The 16940-nt window shown below is 44.1% G+C and overlaps 1 protein-coding gene across 1 annotated transcript in view; it reads left to right on the forward strand.

The window, feature by feature from the left end:
• Nucleotides 1–16940, forward strand: part of EPHX2 (epoxide hydrolase 2) — a 61389-nt gene that overhangs the window by 18121 nt on the left and 26328 nt on the right. The window contains 5 exon segments of the mRNA XM_055346000.1: nt 2976–3071; nt 3579–3657; nt 6750–6784; nt 12414–12440; nt 14687–14772. Coding sequence (XP_055201975.1) covers nt 2976–3071; nt 3579–3657; nt 6750–6784; nt 12414–12440; nt 14687–14772 — 323 coding nt within the window.

The raw sequence follows: 16940 nt of genomic DNA on the forward strand, positions 1-16940 counted from the left end.
CCTCTATTTCTCCCTCTACCTATGTCTCTGCCTCTTTCTCTGTCTCTCATGAATAAATCAATTATCTTAAAAAAAAAAAAGGCAGAAGTGGTCAATAAAACATCCAGTGACCAGGGCTACAACAAAGCCAAGGCAGTGTGCAGAGGGGCCCCAACTCCCGACCCAGCCAGGATACAGAGAAGGGTGTTACAGTGTCTTTATGGATTCACTTTGGAATCTTTCTTCATTTGTCATTGGTCCCATTTAAATGGGAAGGGACCTAGAGTGCCAGGTCAGCTCAGAAGCAAACCAAGATGGGACAGTTTCTTTAGGCCAGAGAGAACCAGTGAGAATCCGGGCTTTGACACTAAGTTTGCAAATTTTTTTAGGTACATTTTTTATCACTCTGAATGTCAGTGTACATAGCTCTGTGACGAGGTGATGCTAATACCTCCCTTTAGTGTTCTGGTGTGGATTAGTTGACCCTTGAGCAACATGGGTTTGAACAATGTGGATCCACTTACTTGAGGATTTTGAACAGCACAGTGCTGTAGATATATTTTCTCTTCCTTATGATCTTCTTAAGATCATTTTTTCTCTAGCTCACTTTATAAGATTACAGTATGTGATACACATAACGCAAAATATGTGTTAATTGACTGCTATCGGTAAGGCTCCCTGTCAACAGTACAGTAAGCTAGTACTAGTTAAGTTTTGGGGGAGTCAAAAGTTATATGCAGATTTTCGACTACACAGGTAGGGGTCAGTGCCCCTTATCCCCACATTGCTCAAGGGTCAACTGTCATTGAAATACTGCATGCAGAACACCAGGCATAGTACCTGGCATCTTCACGCTCCATAAACGGTAGCTGATGGAGAGGAGAGCTGGTGGCCTGAGCGGTGTAGGTCTGCAGAATGAGGGGAAGCCCAGCTGCTGTGGAGGACAGCCCCTCAAGGATTTATTGAGTATTTGTTGTTTGCAGGGAACAGAGAGAAATACCGAGATGGATGGAGTGTCTTCTATCTTAGGAATTTTACAGTCTAATGAGATAAACATTCCCAGCCCCTGTAGTTACAAACCAGGATGGGGTCCTTGTCTAATAGTGGAGCCCTGGAACACTGGGGATGGTCTCTGTGAGAGCAGAGGCTGCACTGGTCAATGTTCAGCAGCCATGGCAAAGTAGGCACGAAAGGATGAGTGGGAGCTGTATGGTAAGAAAGAGCTATCAGCGTCAGCCCAGCTCCTTCTGTAACCCTGGGTGGTCCTAAAAGGGTGAACATTTCACAAGGTTCCTTCAGCCTTCATCTCCAGTGTCAATGAGAAGCCTGGGGCCTGGGGTCTGAGGTATAACCTTGTGTCTTAACCCCATGGACAGGGTTATTCTCATAATTCACTTGAGGCTTGCAGGTCCAATTATTTTCAATACATTTCTCACTTGACCAAGGAGGGTGATCAGAATTGCTTTATCACCCCCTCTGCCTTCACCCCAAATTAAAGACCTAGGGCACAACCTCTGGGGAGTCCCAGCTGAGCCCCACTCTGGGGAGTGCTAGTCCATTGATCTCCGTGGAATACTAATACAACTCAAGGTGGGTTAGATCTTTCTTGTTTTCTGGCTTTATGGCAATTTTATTAACATACCATTTAAAGGATGAAAGGACATGCATTTGCTGAGCTACTCAATGCTGAGTCAGCTCTGAAGCAGCAAAATGGAGCCTTTTGGTTAGGATCCTTTTAGAACAGGGGCAGATTTGGATTTTACTGGACATTAATACTACAGCACTTTTCAATATAAGCAACAGAATTGAAAGTTAAACCCCTTCCTTTGCTAAGTACTCACAAGAAGACTATGGAACATGTTCTGAAAAGAAGATTGTAGACCATAAAAGAGTTTGTGAAATGTCAGCCTAATGTTTTCTTGAGCAGGATAACTCGTTGGGAATCATGAATGAGACTTCCGACTTGGAACTCGGGCATGAAGTAATCTGAGATGCAGCTACATAAAGTTGTTCCAAGCGAATTTCCATACACACAGCTTATTTTTCGCATTTATTTACATTAAAAAGTTGGAGATACATTATTGGGGAAAATAGAGCACTCTGACTGGATACCTCATGTGCTTAGACCATGTGGTAATAATTGGAGTAGGTTAAGTACTAAAACAAACCATCCCAAGCTTCCAGTGGCTCAACATCAAGTTAATTTCATGCTTCCCAGACAGTCCAAGGTGGGGTAGGAGGGGGCTCTCTCCATGCAGTCACCAAGCAGCTCGTCCCCTTCTTTCTGCTGGCTGTACCTTTCCCAAGGCCCAAACCCTTCAGGGCCTGGATAGGAAAAGTATGAGGGCCACGCGTGGGAGATCTCTATGGGCCCAGAACGTAGCCCACATTTCTTCATTCTCATAGGTCATTGGCCAGAACTCAGTCACATGGCCACACCCATTGCAAGGAAGTGAGGAGAGGTCTGGAAAATGCCGTTGTGTGCCAGGAAGAACAGAACACAGACACTGAGCTCTAGCAGTCTCTGACACACAGCCCAGAAAGCACTAGAAGTGTAGCAAAGCTTGGAAAAGATTTTACATTCAAGAGAGAAAGAATTTTTAACAAAATAATCCTGGTACTTGGCATGTTAACATGAATATTATGCTGTGCGTAAAATCAGGCCCAGTTTAAAATATGGAAGACCTGTCAAACAGTACCAGAAACTCCGACAGTATGAGGGCCTTTTAGGGAGGTAGGCAAAGTTGTTTTGTTTTTATTTTTTACCAAACATAACCTCCTTTTCAGGCTTCTTATGTTCCTGTAAGAGCTGCCAGGTTTATTGTAGTTTGACCAGTTGTGTATTCTTGAACATTTCCTAACATTGGGGTCTTGAGCTGAGAAATTGTGAGGTCTGGCAGTACATGGAGATGGCCTGGGGAGGTCTGCAGAAGACGGACCTGGTTCTGTCCAGCCTGGCACTGTGATCATTAACTACTCATCTCTCTTTTCAACAGCCTGGGGTTCGTCTGCATTTTGTGGAACTGGGCTCTGGACCTGCTGTGTGTCTCTGCCATGGATTTCCTGAGAGCTGGTTCTCTTGGAGGTACCAGGTAAAGGAAACTGGGGGAAGGTCTGCCCCAGGCAAGATGAAGGGAGAGGAAAGTCTAGATGGTGTGGCCCTGCATAGAATGCCATTGAGAAGCTGAAACCGTAGAGTGAAGTATCATCTCCAGTGATGACCATGATACCTCAGAGATGGATCCAGACCTCAGAACTGTGCTAGCCCATATACCACCTCTGCAGATTAGAAAAAGGCAGATACTTCAAGATGCTCTGTGCCACCTGCTGGGACATCTTCGTCATGCATATAGAATTCTGCAAGGTCTTTGCTAGGAAAGATGCTCTCTTAGTTGTAGCATGACATGTAGTACACAGACCCTACCACTGTCCATGGCATCCCTATCCAGATGAACTCATGCCAAGGATCCCAGATAGTGCCACCTGGCACTTTAAGTTGAGCCATTTACAAGAACATGGATAGAAGGAAGCAAAGAAGGAAGGTCTGCAAAAGACTCATGAGACCACACTTGACTGTACCTGAACTGTTTGTTTTCCAGATCCCTGCTCTGGCTCAGGCGGGTTTCCGGGTACTAGCTCTGGACATGAAAGGCTATGGAGAGTCATCTTCTCCTCCTGGTAAGTTAGCTGTCTCACAGCTTCCTCTGTTGGTTATGCCTTCTGACTATCTGAGCTTCCCAACTGCACTGGCTGCCCCTGGTCCCAGGTCAGAGCAGGCAACCCTTCAGGGGGGTCTGACTTTGCCCCTCCCCTCTCTCTCAGTGACCCTTGTCTCTATACATTGGATGTCTCTGCTCCCTGCACTCTGGATGAATACAAGAAACCCAATGACCTGTGCCCTGAGGAAGTCTCGTGCTGGATGTAGGGTATAGGATGTGCCATCCAGCTACAGAACTTTCTTCATCTTGCAGAACTCTGTCCCATTAAAGCATTAATTCTCTGTTCCCCCTTCCCTAGCCCCTGGAAACTACCCTTCTGCTCTCTATCTATGAATTTGACTACTCTAGGCATCTCAAAGTGGATCATACAATATTTATCCTTTTGTGACTGGCTGATTTCACTTAGCATCATGTCTTCAGGATTCATCCATGTTGTAGCATATATCACAATTTCCTTCTTTCTAAGGCCAAATAATATTTCATTGTATGTATAGACCATGTTTTGTTTATGCATCCACCCATTGATGGACATTTGGGTTTCCTCCACCTTCTGGCCAATGTGAATAATGTTGCTATGAACATGGACGTGCAAATATCTGGTCGAGTTCCTCCTTTCAGTTCTTTGAGGTGTATACCCGGAAGTGGAGTTGCTTGATCATATGGTAATCGGTAGGCCAGGTTCTTAACCCAGTGTCTTTGGATCCAGATGGTGTCTATCCAAGGATGGGCATTAGAGGCCTATGAACCTGAGTCCATGTATGGGTTTATGAGGACTTTCCCGGGGCGAGGAAGTCTACTGCTTTTATCAGTTTCAAAGGGGTTCTCAGGGCAGCCCAGGTGGGTCAGCAGTTTAGCGCCGCCTTCAGCCCAGGGCGTGATCCTGGAGACCCAGGATTGAGTCCCATATTGGGCTCCCTGCATGGAGCCTGCTTCTCCCTCTGCCTGTGTCTCTGCCTCTCTATCTCTCTCTGTCTCTCATGAATAAATAAATTAAAAATCTTTTTAAAAAAAGGGGGTTTTCAGTTCCAAACTGTTAAGCACTCCAGGTGGAGATAGGAACGTGATACAGTCAGACATGCAGCAGAGTCCCTGTCCCTCCAAGTGTCAGCCATACTGCTGGCAGTGGTGGCTCAGTGAGCCAAACCAGGGGCTTACCACCCTTACTCTGAGCTGCTTTCCCCATATCTACATCAAGTCTGAGGAGTTTGAAGCCAGCTGACATGAACTGGCACTCAGGTGACCACCAGCCAGGCCATTCAGCCAGTCACGGCCAGGCTGTCACTCCATGATTGTTCCCTAATTGTCATGGTACCTACTCAGTGGCTGCTTACTACCTCTTAAATGGTCCAGAGGCATTTTAGACAAAAAGAAAGTGTCTAGTCCAGCCATCCAGGAAAGACATTAACAGGTTTTTTCCCCAAAATTTTATTATTAGAATGTCTATTTTCATTCATCTAGACTATGATCTTACCTGAATCCCCTAGGGATAACTTAGTAATTAATTTATCATTCAAACTAGAACACCATTAAAAGTACAAGAAACAATAATAATACACATAAACTGAACAGTTCTGGATGAAGTGAGACCTAGGGTTATACGTACTGTAATTATAATTATTTTTTAAGAAAACAATAATTTATGGGGCACCTGGGTGGCTCCAGTGGTTGACCAAATGACCTGGTTTCAGTTCAGGTCATGATCTTAGGGTCGTGAGATAGAGCCTGGTCAGGTCATGATCTTAGGGTCGTGAGATAGAGCCTGGTATTGGGTTCCATGCTCAGCACAAGTCTGCTTCAGATTCTCTGTCTCCCTCTCCCTCGGCCCCTCTCCCCACCCATGCTCTCATTCCATCTCTCTCCCCCTCTCTAAAATAAATAAATAAATAAATAAATAAATAAATAAATAAATAAATATCTTTGAAAAAGGAAAACCATAATTTACATGTTAACTATTGCTGAAGATTATATATTACATTAGTTTTAAAGCCAAGTGGCACAGTGGTTTAGCACTGCCTGCAGCCCAGGGCGCGGTCCTGGAGACCTAGGGTCGAGTCCTGCTTCGGGCTCCCTGCATGGAGCCCGCTTCTCCCTCTGCCTGTGTCTCTGCCTCTCTCTCTCTCTCTCTCTCTCTCTCTCTTTCACTGTGTCTCTAAGAATAAATAAATAAAATCTTTAAACTTCCTATTTAAAATAAATAAATGATTAATTAAAAAATAAAGCCAAGCATGATGATTTGGAATGCATACATACACATTGCAGATCATTTGTGTATAAATTTCATATCATTTGGCAATAGATTTTAAGTAACAAATTGTTTTTCCTTAAAACTGTGAAGCTCTTGTCCCACTATTCTCTGTCTTCCTTTGTTGCTATTGCCAAGTCCCATGTCATTCGGATCCACGAGACTATCTATGTAATTGGTTTTTTTTCCCCTTACCCTTAATATCTTTAGGATCTTCTTCTTTAGCTTCTGTGTTCTAAAATGTTATGATATTGTGCAATTATGTGGATCTCTTTTCATCCACCTCTCTGGGCCCATTTAGCTTTCAGTTCTTGGAAGTTTTCTTGAATTATTTCTTTGATAATTTTTTTCTTCTGTTTTCTCTGGTTTTTTTTTCTTTTTTGCTTCCTAGAATTGCTGTTATTTATAAAATATTCATACTACCCAAAGTAATCTACAGGTTAAGTGCCATCCCTATTAAATCCCCAATGGCATTTTTTATAGAAATAGAAAAAAACAATTTTAGAAATTGTGTGGATCCATAAAAGACCCCAAATAGTCACATCAATCTTCAGAAAGAACAAAGCTGGAGGACTCATAATTCCTAATTTCAAAATACATTGCAAAGCTACAGTAATCAAAACAATGTGGTATTGGTATAAAGACAGACATAGAGCCAATGGAACAAAATAGAAAGCTCATAAATAAGTCCACACACATACAGTCAGCTGATCTTTGACAAGGGTGCCTAGGGCAAAAGGGGCCCTTTTAGTTTGTTGGTAATTTTCAATCATGTGAATTAACTGTATTTCTTTTATTTTTAATTGCAGAAATAGAAGAGTATTCCATGGAAGTGTTATGTCAGGTAAGAAAGGTATTTGGGTGACATTTGTAACATTTTTTCCATCCTAGTGTTTTTACTTATATAAGACAGAAGTGTGGATATTCATTTAAAATCCTAGGAAAACATTTCACAGCATTTGGGTATAAAAATCTTACTAAAAGTTAAGATGGTATTTCAAAATGATAGCCAACATTTACTGTCTATCAATTACTGCTCTAAGCCATTTGATGGAGGAAGAAACTGAGTCATGAGGAGGTAAAGAAATTGCCTGTGGTCAACAGCTAGTAGAGCCAGGTCTGAGCCCGGCAGTAGCTCCCATGTCCCTCCTCTTAGCCACTCTACCATCTGGCCTTTCCATCCTAAGAATTTAAAAGATCATTTTATTTCGGTAAAGATGTTGTTGGCCAGACCTAGGGAGTCAGTTTGTGGATTGGTAGCTATAGTGGCACTTCTATTCTAAGTGAAGCATAAGTGCCATTGGGGAGGGGACCTTCATCTCAGAGCTTGCCAAGGCTGGGGTAAGGAGACTGTGCCCCAAGCCTCCATCAGCCCCAAGCAAAGGCTGGAGGGGCTCGGGGAAGAAACAGCCTCTTAGTTGACTGTAAAACTGGTGATGCTGCTAATCATGCTAAAAATTACAAAAAGGCTCCATATAAGCCTCGGTGCCCATCGAAAGATGAATGGATAAAGAAGATGTGGTTTATGTATACAATGGAATATTACTCAGCCATTAGAAACGACAAATACCCACCATTTGCTTCAACGTGGATGGAACTGGAGGGTATTATGCTGAGTGAAATAAGTCAATCGGAGAAGGACAAACAGTGTATGTTCTCATTCATTTGGGGAATATGAATAATAGTGAAAGGGAATATAAGGGAAGGGAGAAGAAATGTGTGGGAAATATCAGAAAGGGAGACAGAACATAAAGACTTCTAACTCTGGGAAATGAACTAGGAGTGGTGGAGGGGGAGGAGGGCGGGGGGTGGGGGTGAATGGGTGACGGGCACTGAGGGGGACACTTGACGGGATGAGCACTGGGTGTTACTCTGTATGTTGGTAAACTGAACACCAATAAAAATTAATTTATTAAAAAATAATAATAATAAAATAAAGTGTTGTGGTGTGAAAATGCAAAAAAAAAAAAAAAAGGCTCCATATAGAAGTCATAGCTCTGTTCGGACCACCCACAACCAGGCCTGGAAGTAGGCTTTGGCCCCTCGTAAGAGGAGCCTTGACAAAATCTGACTTTCCAGTTGTGGTTGTTTCATCCTTCCTCAGTTTCCAAGTCTTTACCTCTTCCATTCTGCACCTTCTTATCATACTCATATGTCTGACACAATCCTGCCAAAATCTCACTAATGACCTCTCCCCATCCCCCTAATGTCCATTAACTGGACCTCTGCCTTGTTTCTGTCAAAACTGGTTCTCAAGATGGGTAAATCAGGTCACTTGATCTAACTGGCCTACAAAAGAAAGTCCTTTTACTGAAACAAGCAAGATAAAATGGGATGCTCTGGTCCTCCAGCTCCACCCTTATAAAAAGTCACTAGTATGTCTGCTACTAGGTATTCACCCAAAAGAATTTAAAAAATATGTCCACCAAAAACTTGGACATGAACGTTCACAGCAGCATTATTCACAAAAGCCAAAAAGTGGAAACTACCTAATGTTCATCAACTGATGAATGGATAAAAAAATGTGTGGTATATCCATACAATGGAATATTATTCAGCCATAAACAGGCATGAAATAATGATGCATGCTTCAGCATGAATGAACCTCGCAAATGTTATGCTAAGACAAGCCAGTCACGTAAGGCCACGTATTGTATAATTGCATTGATATGAAATTTCCAGAAGTGATCAATCCATATGGACAGAAATGAAGTTAGTGGTTTGTCAAGGGCTAGGGGAAATGGGGAACAGGAGTGACTCTTAATGGGTACAGGGTTTCTTTTTGGCGTGATAAAATGTTCTCTAACTACACAGCAGTGATGACCTCACAGTTCTAACTACATTAATATCTGCTGAATTGTGCATTTTAAAAGGGTGAATTTTATGGCAGTGAGTTGTATCTCAATAAAGCTGTCATTTAAAAAATTAGCACAATATTTTTAATGTAAAATTTCATTTAAAATACCCGGTATAATTTTTTTTAATAAATAACCTGTATAATATTTAAATATAGGGTTATAGGAAACTGAATGAAGATCCATAATACTGCTTACCCTCAAATGCCCACAAAAAACCTTTTCTCAAGTACATCCCTCCAAGTATATTGAAATCTCTTTTCTCAACCGCAATTCCTTAACTTTTATGTCAGCTCATCATACAACTATTATTTGTTTTAGAATAGGTACCTTTAAGGTACCACGAACCTATTCTCTGTATGACTATAGTCAGGATTCTAAAGTAGAGGTGTTGGGATGCAACATAGCAATAGTGGTATCTTCTCAAGTTCATTAACGAAGAGAAACTTAGCTACACCCAGTTGTCTCTTTCACTGTGTGTGACCTTGGATAAGTCATTTAATCTTTCCAGGTCATGCCATCAAGTATAAAATACAATGAGTGGATGGACTTCATGCCCTCCAAGACCCCTCCAGACTTGAATGTGATTCTTAGTTTGTAGCATTCAATAGCAAAACTTCAAGCAAATAAATTGTAAAGGTCCAATTGGTTTTATGAATCAATTCAGAAATCGGGCAGCACCCCATCTAGCAAGTAGAGGGGAGCTCCAAAGGGCTACAGAAAAGAAAAGGTTTTTAAGGGTTCTACCCTTAAAAGGGAGTAGAAAGTAGGGAATGATTAGCAGAGAATCCATTGTTTTAGGCAAGGTCACCCTTGTGAGGGGAGCGGAGGAGGCCTCTCGGTAATTTCCTCGCGCTGACCGGGAAATTTCTGTGTTGACTGTGTAGAGGCTACATTTGTAGGAGGCTGAAGATGCAGTCAGGCTGGGGTATTAAGTGACTTGGGGCCTTCACCTAAGTGATGCCATTTTAGGCCTGTGGCTTCTTTTTAACAGTAGGAGGTGGAAGTCACACAGAGCTAATCTTTAGTCTCTTGATTAATTGGAGAGTGAAAAGCAGCTCTCTGATGTCTCTTTGATGGACAAGAATCCTATCTGATCAGGGCCCCACCCTCATAACCTCAGTGAACCTTAATGACTTCTGGAAAGACCCTGTGGTCTTCAAATGCAGCCACACTGGCGGTTAGAGCTTTAACATGTGAATTTTGAGGGACACAGACTTTCAGTCCAGAACAAGACTTCCTGACACCATCCAGTAATCTGTCTTTGGGGGGGAAGGGTGAAAATAAAAACTGCTAAAATAATATAAACTAAGTAATTACATCAATACTGTGTGTCTATCTTGAAGAAAAAAAAATAAATGGTGCATACTTTAACCAGTGGAACCTGTCACCTGCTCTTGCCTTCGGATATTCTAGTGGGAGCAGTGAGGGGCTTGCCCATTGCTTCCTGAACCAACGAGGCCATCAGTGTGGCCCTGGGTTTGTGGGGCAGGCATGGTCCCAGAGGTAGCCAAAGGAATCAGAACACCATTACAATTCTTTGTCTTTGAAGCTGGCACTGGTGGTAGGCAGAATTGCATGTCCCCACCCCCAGCCTGTCTCCCCCAGAAAAGGTGCCCATATTTGGTGCATTTCCCCCACAGAATTGAGACCAGAGTGGAGAATATCTGTATACTTACTTTTTAATGCTCTTAGGATAGAGAATACAAGGGCTGTGGGCCCTGCCTCCTACTGTCCTGCAATTTCCACCTCTTTGCTTAATGTGGAAGAACAAAAACAGAGCCCTAGCCCAGAGAAGGGAAAGAAAATTGCCTTTCATTTTGGAAGCACCTTAAAGAGTAGATGATGAAAATACAGTCACATATATTTTTTTTAAGTTGTCAGCCTCTTATGGTGCAATCTCCGCAGCCCCCAGTGAGAGCCTCCATCTAGGGAACCAAAAAGCAAACTAGGATTACTTCTCAATTGGTAGAAAGAGAGGTGGAGTCAAGGGCCTGGAAGCTATCCAAAATAAGGCTGTCTACATGGTAAAATAGGATAGCTTTGGGGCACCTGGATGACTCACTGGTTGAACGTCTGCCTTTAGCTCAGGTCATGATCCTGGGGTCCTGGGATCGAGTCCTGCATCGGGCTCCCTGCGAGGAGCCTGCTTCTCCTGCCTATGTTTCTGCCCCTCTCTCTGCCTCTCATGAATAAGTAAATAAAAATAAAGTAAACAGGATGGCTTTGTACGTTCTGATGTTGAATTTTTGAAATCACATAGACCTTGAATCAATCCCATTTCTACCACTACTAGTTGCATGGCCTTGGCCGCATTATTCAATCTGTGTGAGCCTCAGTTTACTTATCTGTAGAATGGAGCTGCCACTTCCTCCCTGCAGCTCTGAGTGAGGGGAAAGGAAGTGATGAAGGTGAGGGGTGTGGCACAGCACCTCTGGCCACACTAGAGATGCACAGATGCAGTTTCATAGATTTTTTTTTTTTAAGATTGTATTTATTTGACAGGGCACAAGCAGGGGGAGCACCAGGCAGAGGGAAAGGGAGAAACAGGCTCCCTGTGGAGCAGGGTGTCCAGTGTGGGGCTCAATCCCAGGACCCTGAGACCATGACCTGAGCCAAAGGCAGACACATCGCCCACTGAGCCACCCAGGTGCCCTGACTTTTTTATTATAGCAAGCAGAAGTTCCTCATATGGGCGCAGGTGAATGGGGGTAGTGTTGACAAATTAGATGGGACCACTTAGGAGGAATGGGGCTTCAGAACAGGGAGCCAGTGTGGCTTTCTGCAGAGGTTGACAGGCCTGCCTGTTGGTCACTGATTCATTCTCTCCACACCTCTGCTCTGTCCTCCCCTCCACCCCAGTCCCCAACAGAATTCCTCCACTTGCCCATTCTGTACCTAGCCCAGTATGACAGCCCCGGCCCTGATTCTGGATGCCCCTCATAACCAACACCTCCACACATCATAGACACCTTCCCCAGACTCCCTGCTGGCTAGCAGGTGTGGCCAGGTTTCCTCATCAGTGCTGCGGGATGGGGGCAGGAGCTTGCTGTCCTGGGGTTCTCTCTTTGTCCCCAGAAGAAGCTGTGATTTATAATGGATATGGCCCCGTTGAGTGCTGTGCAGTAACAGACCCTGAATAACTTACTGTGAGTGTCTGGGATCTGCCTCGTTACTGAGATGATGCTAGAAAGGGAAGGGAGAGAACTCACAAGCTGGGAAGTGACTGTACGTCATATGAGTGCACTAGGGCTGCCATAACAAAGTACCACAGACCGGGTGGCTTCAACAACACAAATGGATTCTCTCACCATTCTAGAGGCTTGGAAGTGAAAGGTCAAGGTGTCAGCAGAGTCTGAGGCTTGCTGTCTGTGTCCAAATCTTTGGTTCTCATAAGGACACTGGTCAGCTTGGGATCATGGCCTGCTCTAATGACTTCATTTTAACTTAATCATCCCAATCACCCTATCTCCGAGTAACAGCCACATTCTAAGGTACTGGAGGGGAGAGGTTAGGGCCTCAGCATGTGAATTTGGGGGAGACACAGTGCAGCCCCTAACAAAGGAAGACACAGGAATTCTGTGTGTTTCTGATTTTCTTGTGTGTTTTCTTTCTTAGGAGATGGTCACCTTCCTGGATAAGTTGGTAAGTAATTGTCTTGAACTGATCTCTGGAGAGTTCTGTTTGGGTGGGCAATTAAAGATATAGCCTTTGAAAGTGTCAACTGTTAGAGCCCCCCAGGTGAGTGGCAAGGGCAGGAATGGCACCCTTTGGGGCAGCGGGAGGCAGGGTAGCTGGTCAGGAGGAATTACAAGCACAGGGATGGCAAAATGTTCGGAGAACGATATAGTGCCAAGTTTGGGCTTTTTTGGTTTTGACTGTTTGTTTCATGGAAAGTATTTTCCAGGGAACAGGATTATCTCGGGTTTGAGTTAGGGGTAGAGAGCTTTGCTGGCATCAAGAATTTTGGAAAATAGCCTATAGGCTAATATTTCACAATTTTTAAAAATTGATGCCCCTTTAGAAATACCTAACATCAAATGCCTTCACTTAACATTGTTTGGAACGTCAATGACAAACACAACACAGACCAGTGATGGTGATTGGAGACTATACTTTTGCTTTTCACTCACAGAAGATTGAGATTGTAATTAGGTAGGACACTTCTCCCATCCTGAGTTAGTTAACGGTGGCAGGGTGAGGACACTGCAGCTAAGCCAGGACTGTGGCAGTGGAGGGATAGCCGATAGAGGACCTCAAAACTATGGATTTAGTCCCTATTTGTTGGATCTGAGAGTCAGGAGGAGAATTTGAGATGACTGGTGGGTTCCAGTTCAGCAGCAAGGCATGGTGGCAAACACTGTAGGAAATGAGGCAAAGACGTCGTGGTCTCTGCCCTCTGCAGATGCTCAGTCCCACAGAATTGGCTTCGGATCTTTGAGAATGGTGGGGACATCTAAGAGGACATGGCCTAGTGCGGCCACCCCAGTTCTGACTCTAGAATGACCTCCTATCTAGAAGACTTCCAGCTGGCTGAGAAAGTCTCTTACTCTGATTGTTGAAAGAGAGCCCTGTGGTTGTTGGCCGGGTGGAGTATGTGTCCCTTCCTGGCCCAGTCATTCCTGGGACCCAGGGAAAGGAAGCCGGGCCCATTGCAGGAGAGGTGGTCATCCGCCACCTGGAGACAGCCACTGAAGCCATCGGGGTCAATGAGTTCCCTGAGGACAGGCCTTCAGGTTGCACCATGAAGTACTCCCATGTGATGGGGAGAGGAAGGAGTAGACTCAGTGAAGTGAGAAAAAGAGTCTGGAAAGCATAGTGTCACAGAAGCCCAGGGAAGAACATTGCAAAGGAAATGTCTGATGCCACAGAACAGTCAGAAGAATGAGAGCCAAGAGGAAAAAAAAAAAAAAACTATTATGAATCATGAATAGCCTTTGAGAGGGAAGTTTCAGTGGACTCAGGGATTGCAGGGAAAAGGCCAGGCTTCAGAGATGTATGACAGTTACCAGAGAGGCCACTGGGATAGATCATTGTGAGAAGCTGGACACAGAACAGGAGTGGCAGGGAGCTGAGTTGGGAGCTGCTTTTCAAGATGATGGTGAGGCTGGGCAGGCTCGGGGAGGCTCTGATGTGGCTAAATGCAGCCAGCAGGGTGGGGTGGTGGGGAAGAGCCCGGTTTTTAACTGGGGAGGCCTGGGTCTGAATTACCATCCATGTGGCCTAGGCAAGTCATCTAACCACTGTGAGCCTGTCTCCCTATTTGTAAAATGTGTATTAGAAGGTTATTGGAGGAATTCCAGATGGTAGGTATACACACTTAGCACAGTGCCTGTGACATAGTAGGTCCTCAGTAAACAGGAACTGTTGTCATTCCTTGTTAGCAGCAGCAGAAGAAAAGAAGATGCTGGTAGAGAGGGGGGCAATAGAGATGCCTTTGAGGTTTCAGTGGTTAGTTAAGGGAGGAAAGATCCAAAAAGAGTGGGGAGTAGAATCATAATCACCCAATGAAAGATGAATATGGAACACAGGGAGGTAAGTCATACTAACTTTAAGACAAAAAGTAGAAAAAGAGGTAAGACAAATTTTGATCTGAGAGAAGGTAGAGAGGGAGAGGGAATTTGGGGTCAGTGGCTTTAGGGTTCTGAGAAAATATAAAAGATCAGTCACCTTTGGAGGCTCTTGAGGCTGGTCTGTGTGGGAAGGGAGGCTTGAAGAGGGTGGATGTTGAAGTTGCTACTGTGGGGGCAGTGGAGGAGGAGTCCTAGGAAGTGAACAAAGGGATTGCTGGCTGAGGCTTTGGGCCAACAGGGAGCACAGGGCCCCAGGGCTCTCACCTCCTTATCCAGGAAACTTGCCCACATTCAGCTCCCTTCTTTATCCTTCACTAGGGCATCCCTCAAGCGGTGTTTATTGGCCACGACTGGGGAGGCATGCTGGTGTGGAACATGGCTCTCTTCTACCCTGAGAGAGTGAGGTAATTAGGCTTTAGGCATCAAGAGTTTGGATTTGAATTCCCCTTAGAATCCTTCCTTGGGTCTTAACCTCCAGTAAATTCTTGAAAACAAATAGGTTATCTGGGAGTGCAACATCTAGCTTCCTAGTACCCATTGACCCATTAATAAGGAGGACTTAATGAGCTTATGTCTTAGGAAGCAAGGCCTGTCCCAGTTACCGGTAATGGGACTGATAACTCAGGGCCTGGGTAGCCAGTGGGAAGGCAGAAGAATGGTGGTAGATTTTGGAGAGAGTGGGTGAGGCTTCAAGGGTGGTGGGGTCATAGAATTGAGTGCCAGAAGAAACTTCAGTCCTGGACTGGGAGTTAGGAAGCATGGCTTTCAACTTTGCCCTGACCCAGCTATGTGACAAATCACTTCACCCATCAGGCCTTGGTTTCCTCAACCACAGAGTGGTAACTCCTTTCAACTCTCCAACATGGAAAATGCTATGCAGGTGTCAGGTTAGAATGGCATGTTGTGACCACCACCACATCATTCATAATCATTCTTAGAATGACATCAGGGCACCAGTGGGAGCTTTCAGAGGACAGGTTTTGAACCCAGAGAGCCAGGTGGCCTTTGTGGCCACACCCAGTTGAGCGGGCAACTGTAGTTAAAGCCTGTGTGAACTCCCATTCAGCCTGGGTTCTTAGCATATTAAATAAACATTATCCTTCACAGCCATCTGTATTTCCCTAAATGATCCATTCACTTTCTCTTTGGTGGGACATATAAGAACAGAAACAGTGGAAAATTATGTTCAGCCCAACATCAGTTCAAATGGTAGGATGATATCAAAGACCAAAAGGAATCAGACACTTCCTGAAATATTTTTAAAGTTTTTGCACTCTTGTGTTTCTGATCTCTTTAGCCTCTCTGTCCTCTCTTTCATTCAGAGTTGAAATAAGAGCTCAGTTCTTAGGAATCGGGTCACTAGAAAGTTACTGTACAGACTGTATTAGATGCTTCTTAAAGAGGACAAAAGGAAATAGAACAACAGGCTTATGATCTCTACCTTGAGGGAAGAGAAACACCTTCCTGTTGTTCTATTAACAACTCAGTCTCTCTCTCCCGTGAGAATTTGAGAATATTTAACATGAGCCCAGTGAAGTTATATCCAGAATAACATTAGGTCTGACATACACAAGCATGCTCTGGATTCCTGTTCCTCCTCTCATTGTTCTCTTTCCATCCCATGTGTCATTAGTTTGGTAGTAGTGGCTCCTTCTCCATCTGCGCTCATCAAAGCAGCCCTGTTACTACACTCCTGGGGGGTGGGAGCAAACCAAGACCCCCTTCCAGGGCTGTACATAGTGGGACACAGCATCTCTGGCCCTGGACAAAGCTGGCTTTTAAGAATATTATTGCCATTGAACGTCTTTCTGGCCAGAGAATGAAAGAAAGTTCAGGGAAGAGCCCACCTTTAATGTGGATATTTTTTTAAAGATTTTATTTATTTATTCATGAGAGACAGAGAGAGAGAGAGAGGCAGAGACACAGGCAGAGGGAGAAGCAGGCTCCATGCAGGGAGCCTGACATGGGACCCAATCCCGGGTGTCCACATTCAGGCCCTAGGCTAAAGGTGACGCTAAACCCCTGAGCCACCCGGATGTGGATTTTTTTTTAAAGAATCTTTTATTTTTATTTTTTTAGAGAGCAGGGGGGAGAGAGAGAGAGAGAATCCTAGGTAACCTCCACGCACAGCATGGAGCCCAATGTGGGGCTCAACCTCACAACCCTAAGATCATGACCTAAGCAGAAATCAAGAGTTGGAAGCTTAGCCAACTGAACCACCCAGGTGCCCCCTGGAATATTTCTTTAAATCCTTGGTTTTGACATTCAACTGAGATAAACTATAGGGACATATTTAATGTAAGGGTCTTCTTACATGTTTGGCCAAGAATACTTTTTTTATCTCCTTTCTTTGACAATCATCTAGAAATTCTGCTCCCAAAGGAGACTGTGGTTTAGCTTTCTCCAATCTTTATGCGGTTGGCACCAGCTTTTATATGCTAACATCTCATGTGATGATGATAATTTTTTTATATATGGAATAAGCTGTATGTCAAGGCAATTGAAAAGAAAACCTTCATCTGCTCAGAATATTTAGATAAAGCTAGAGTTTCTTGACTTGTGATTTAAGTAA

The sequence above is a fragment of the Nyctereutes procyonoides genome, unplaced genomic scaffold (genome assembly GCF_905146905.1).
Source record: "Nyctereutes procyonoides isolate TBG_1078 unplaced genomic scaffold, NYPRO_anot_genome, whole genome shotgun sequence".
Classification (NCBI taxonomy): domain Eukaryota; kingdom Metazoa; phylum Chordata; class Mammalia; order Carnivora; family Canidae; genus Nyctereutes; species Nyctereutes procyonoides.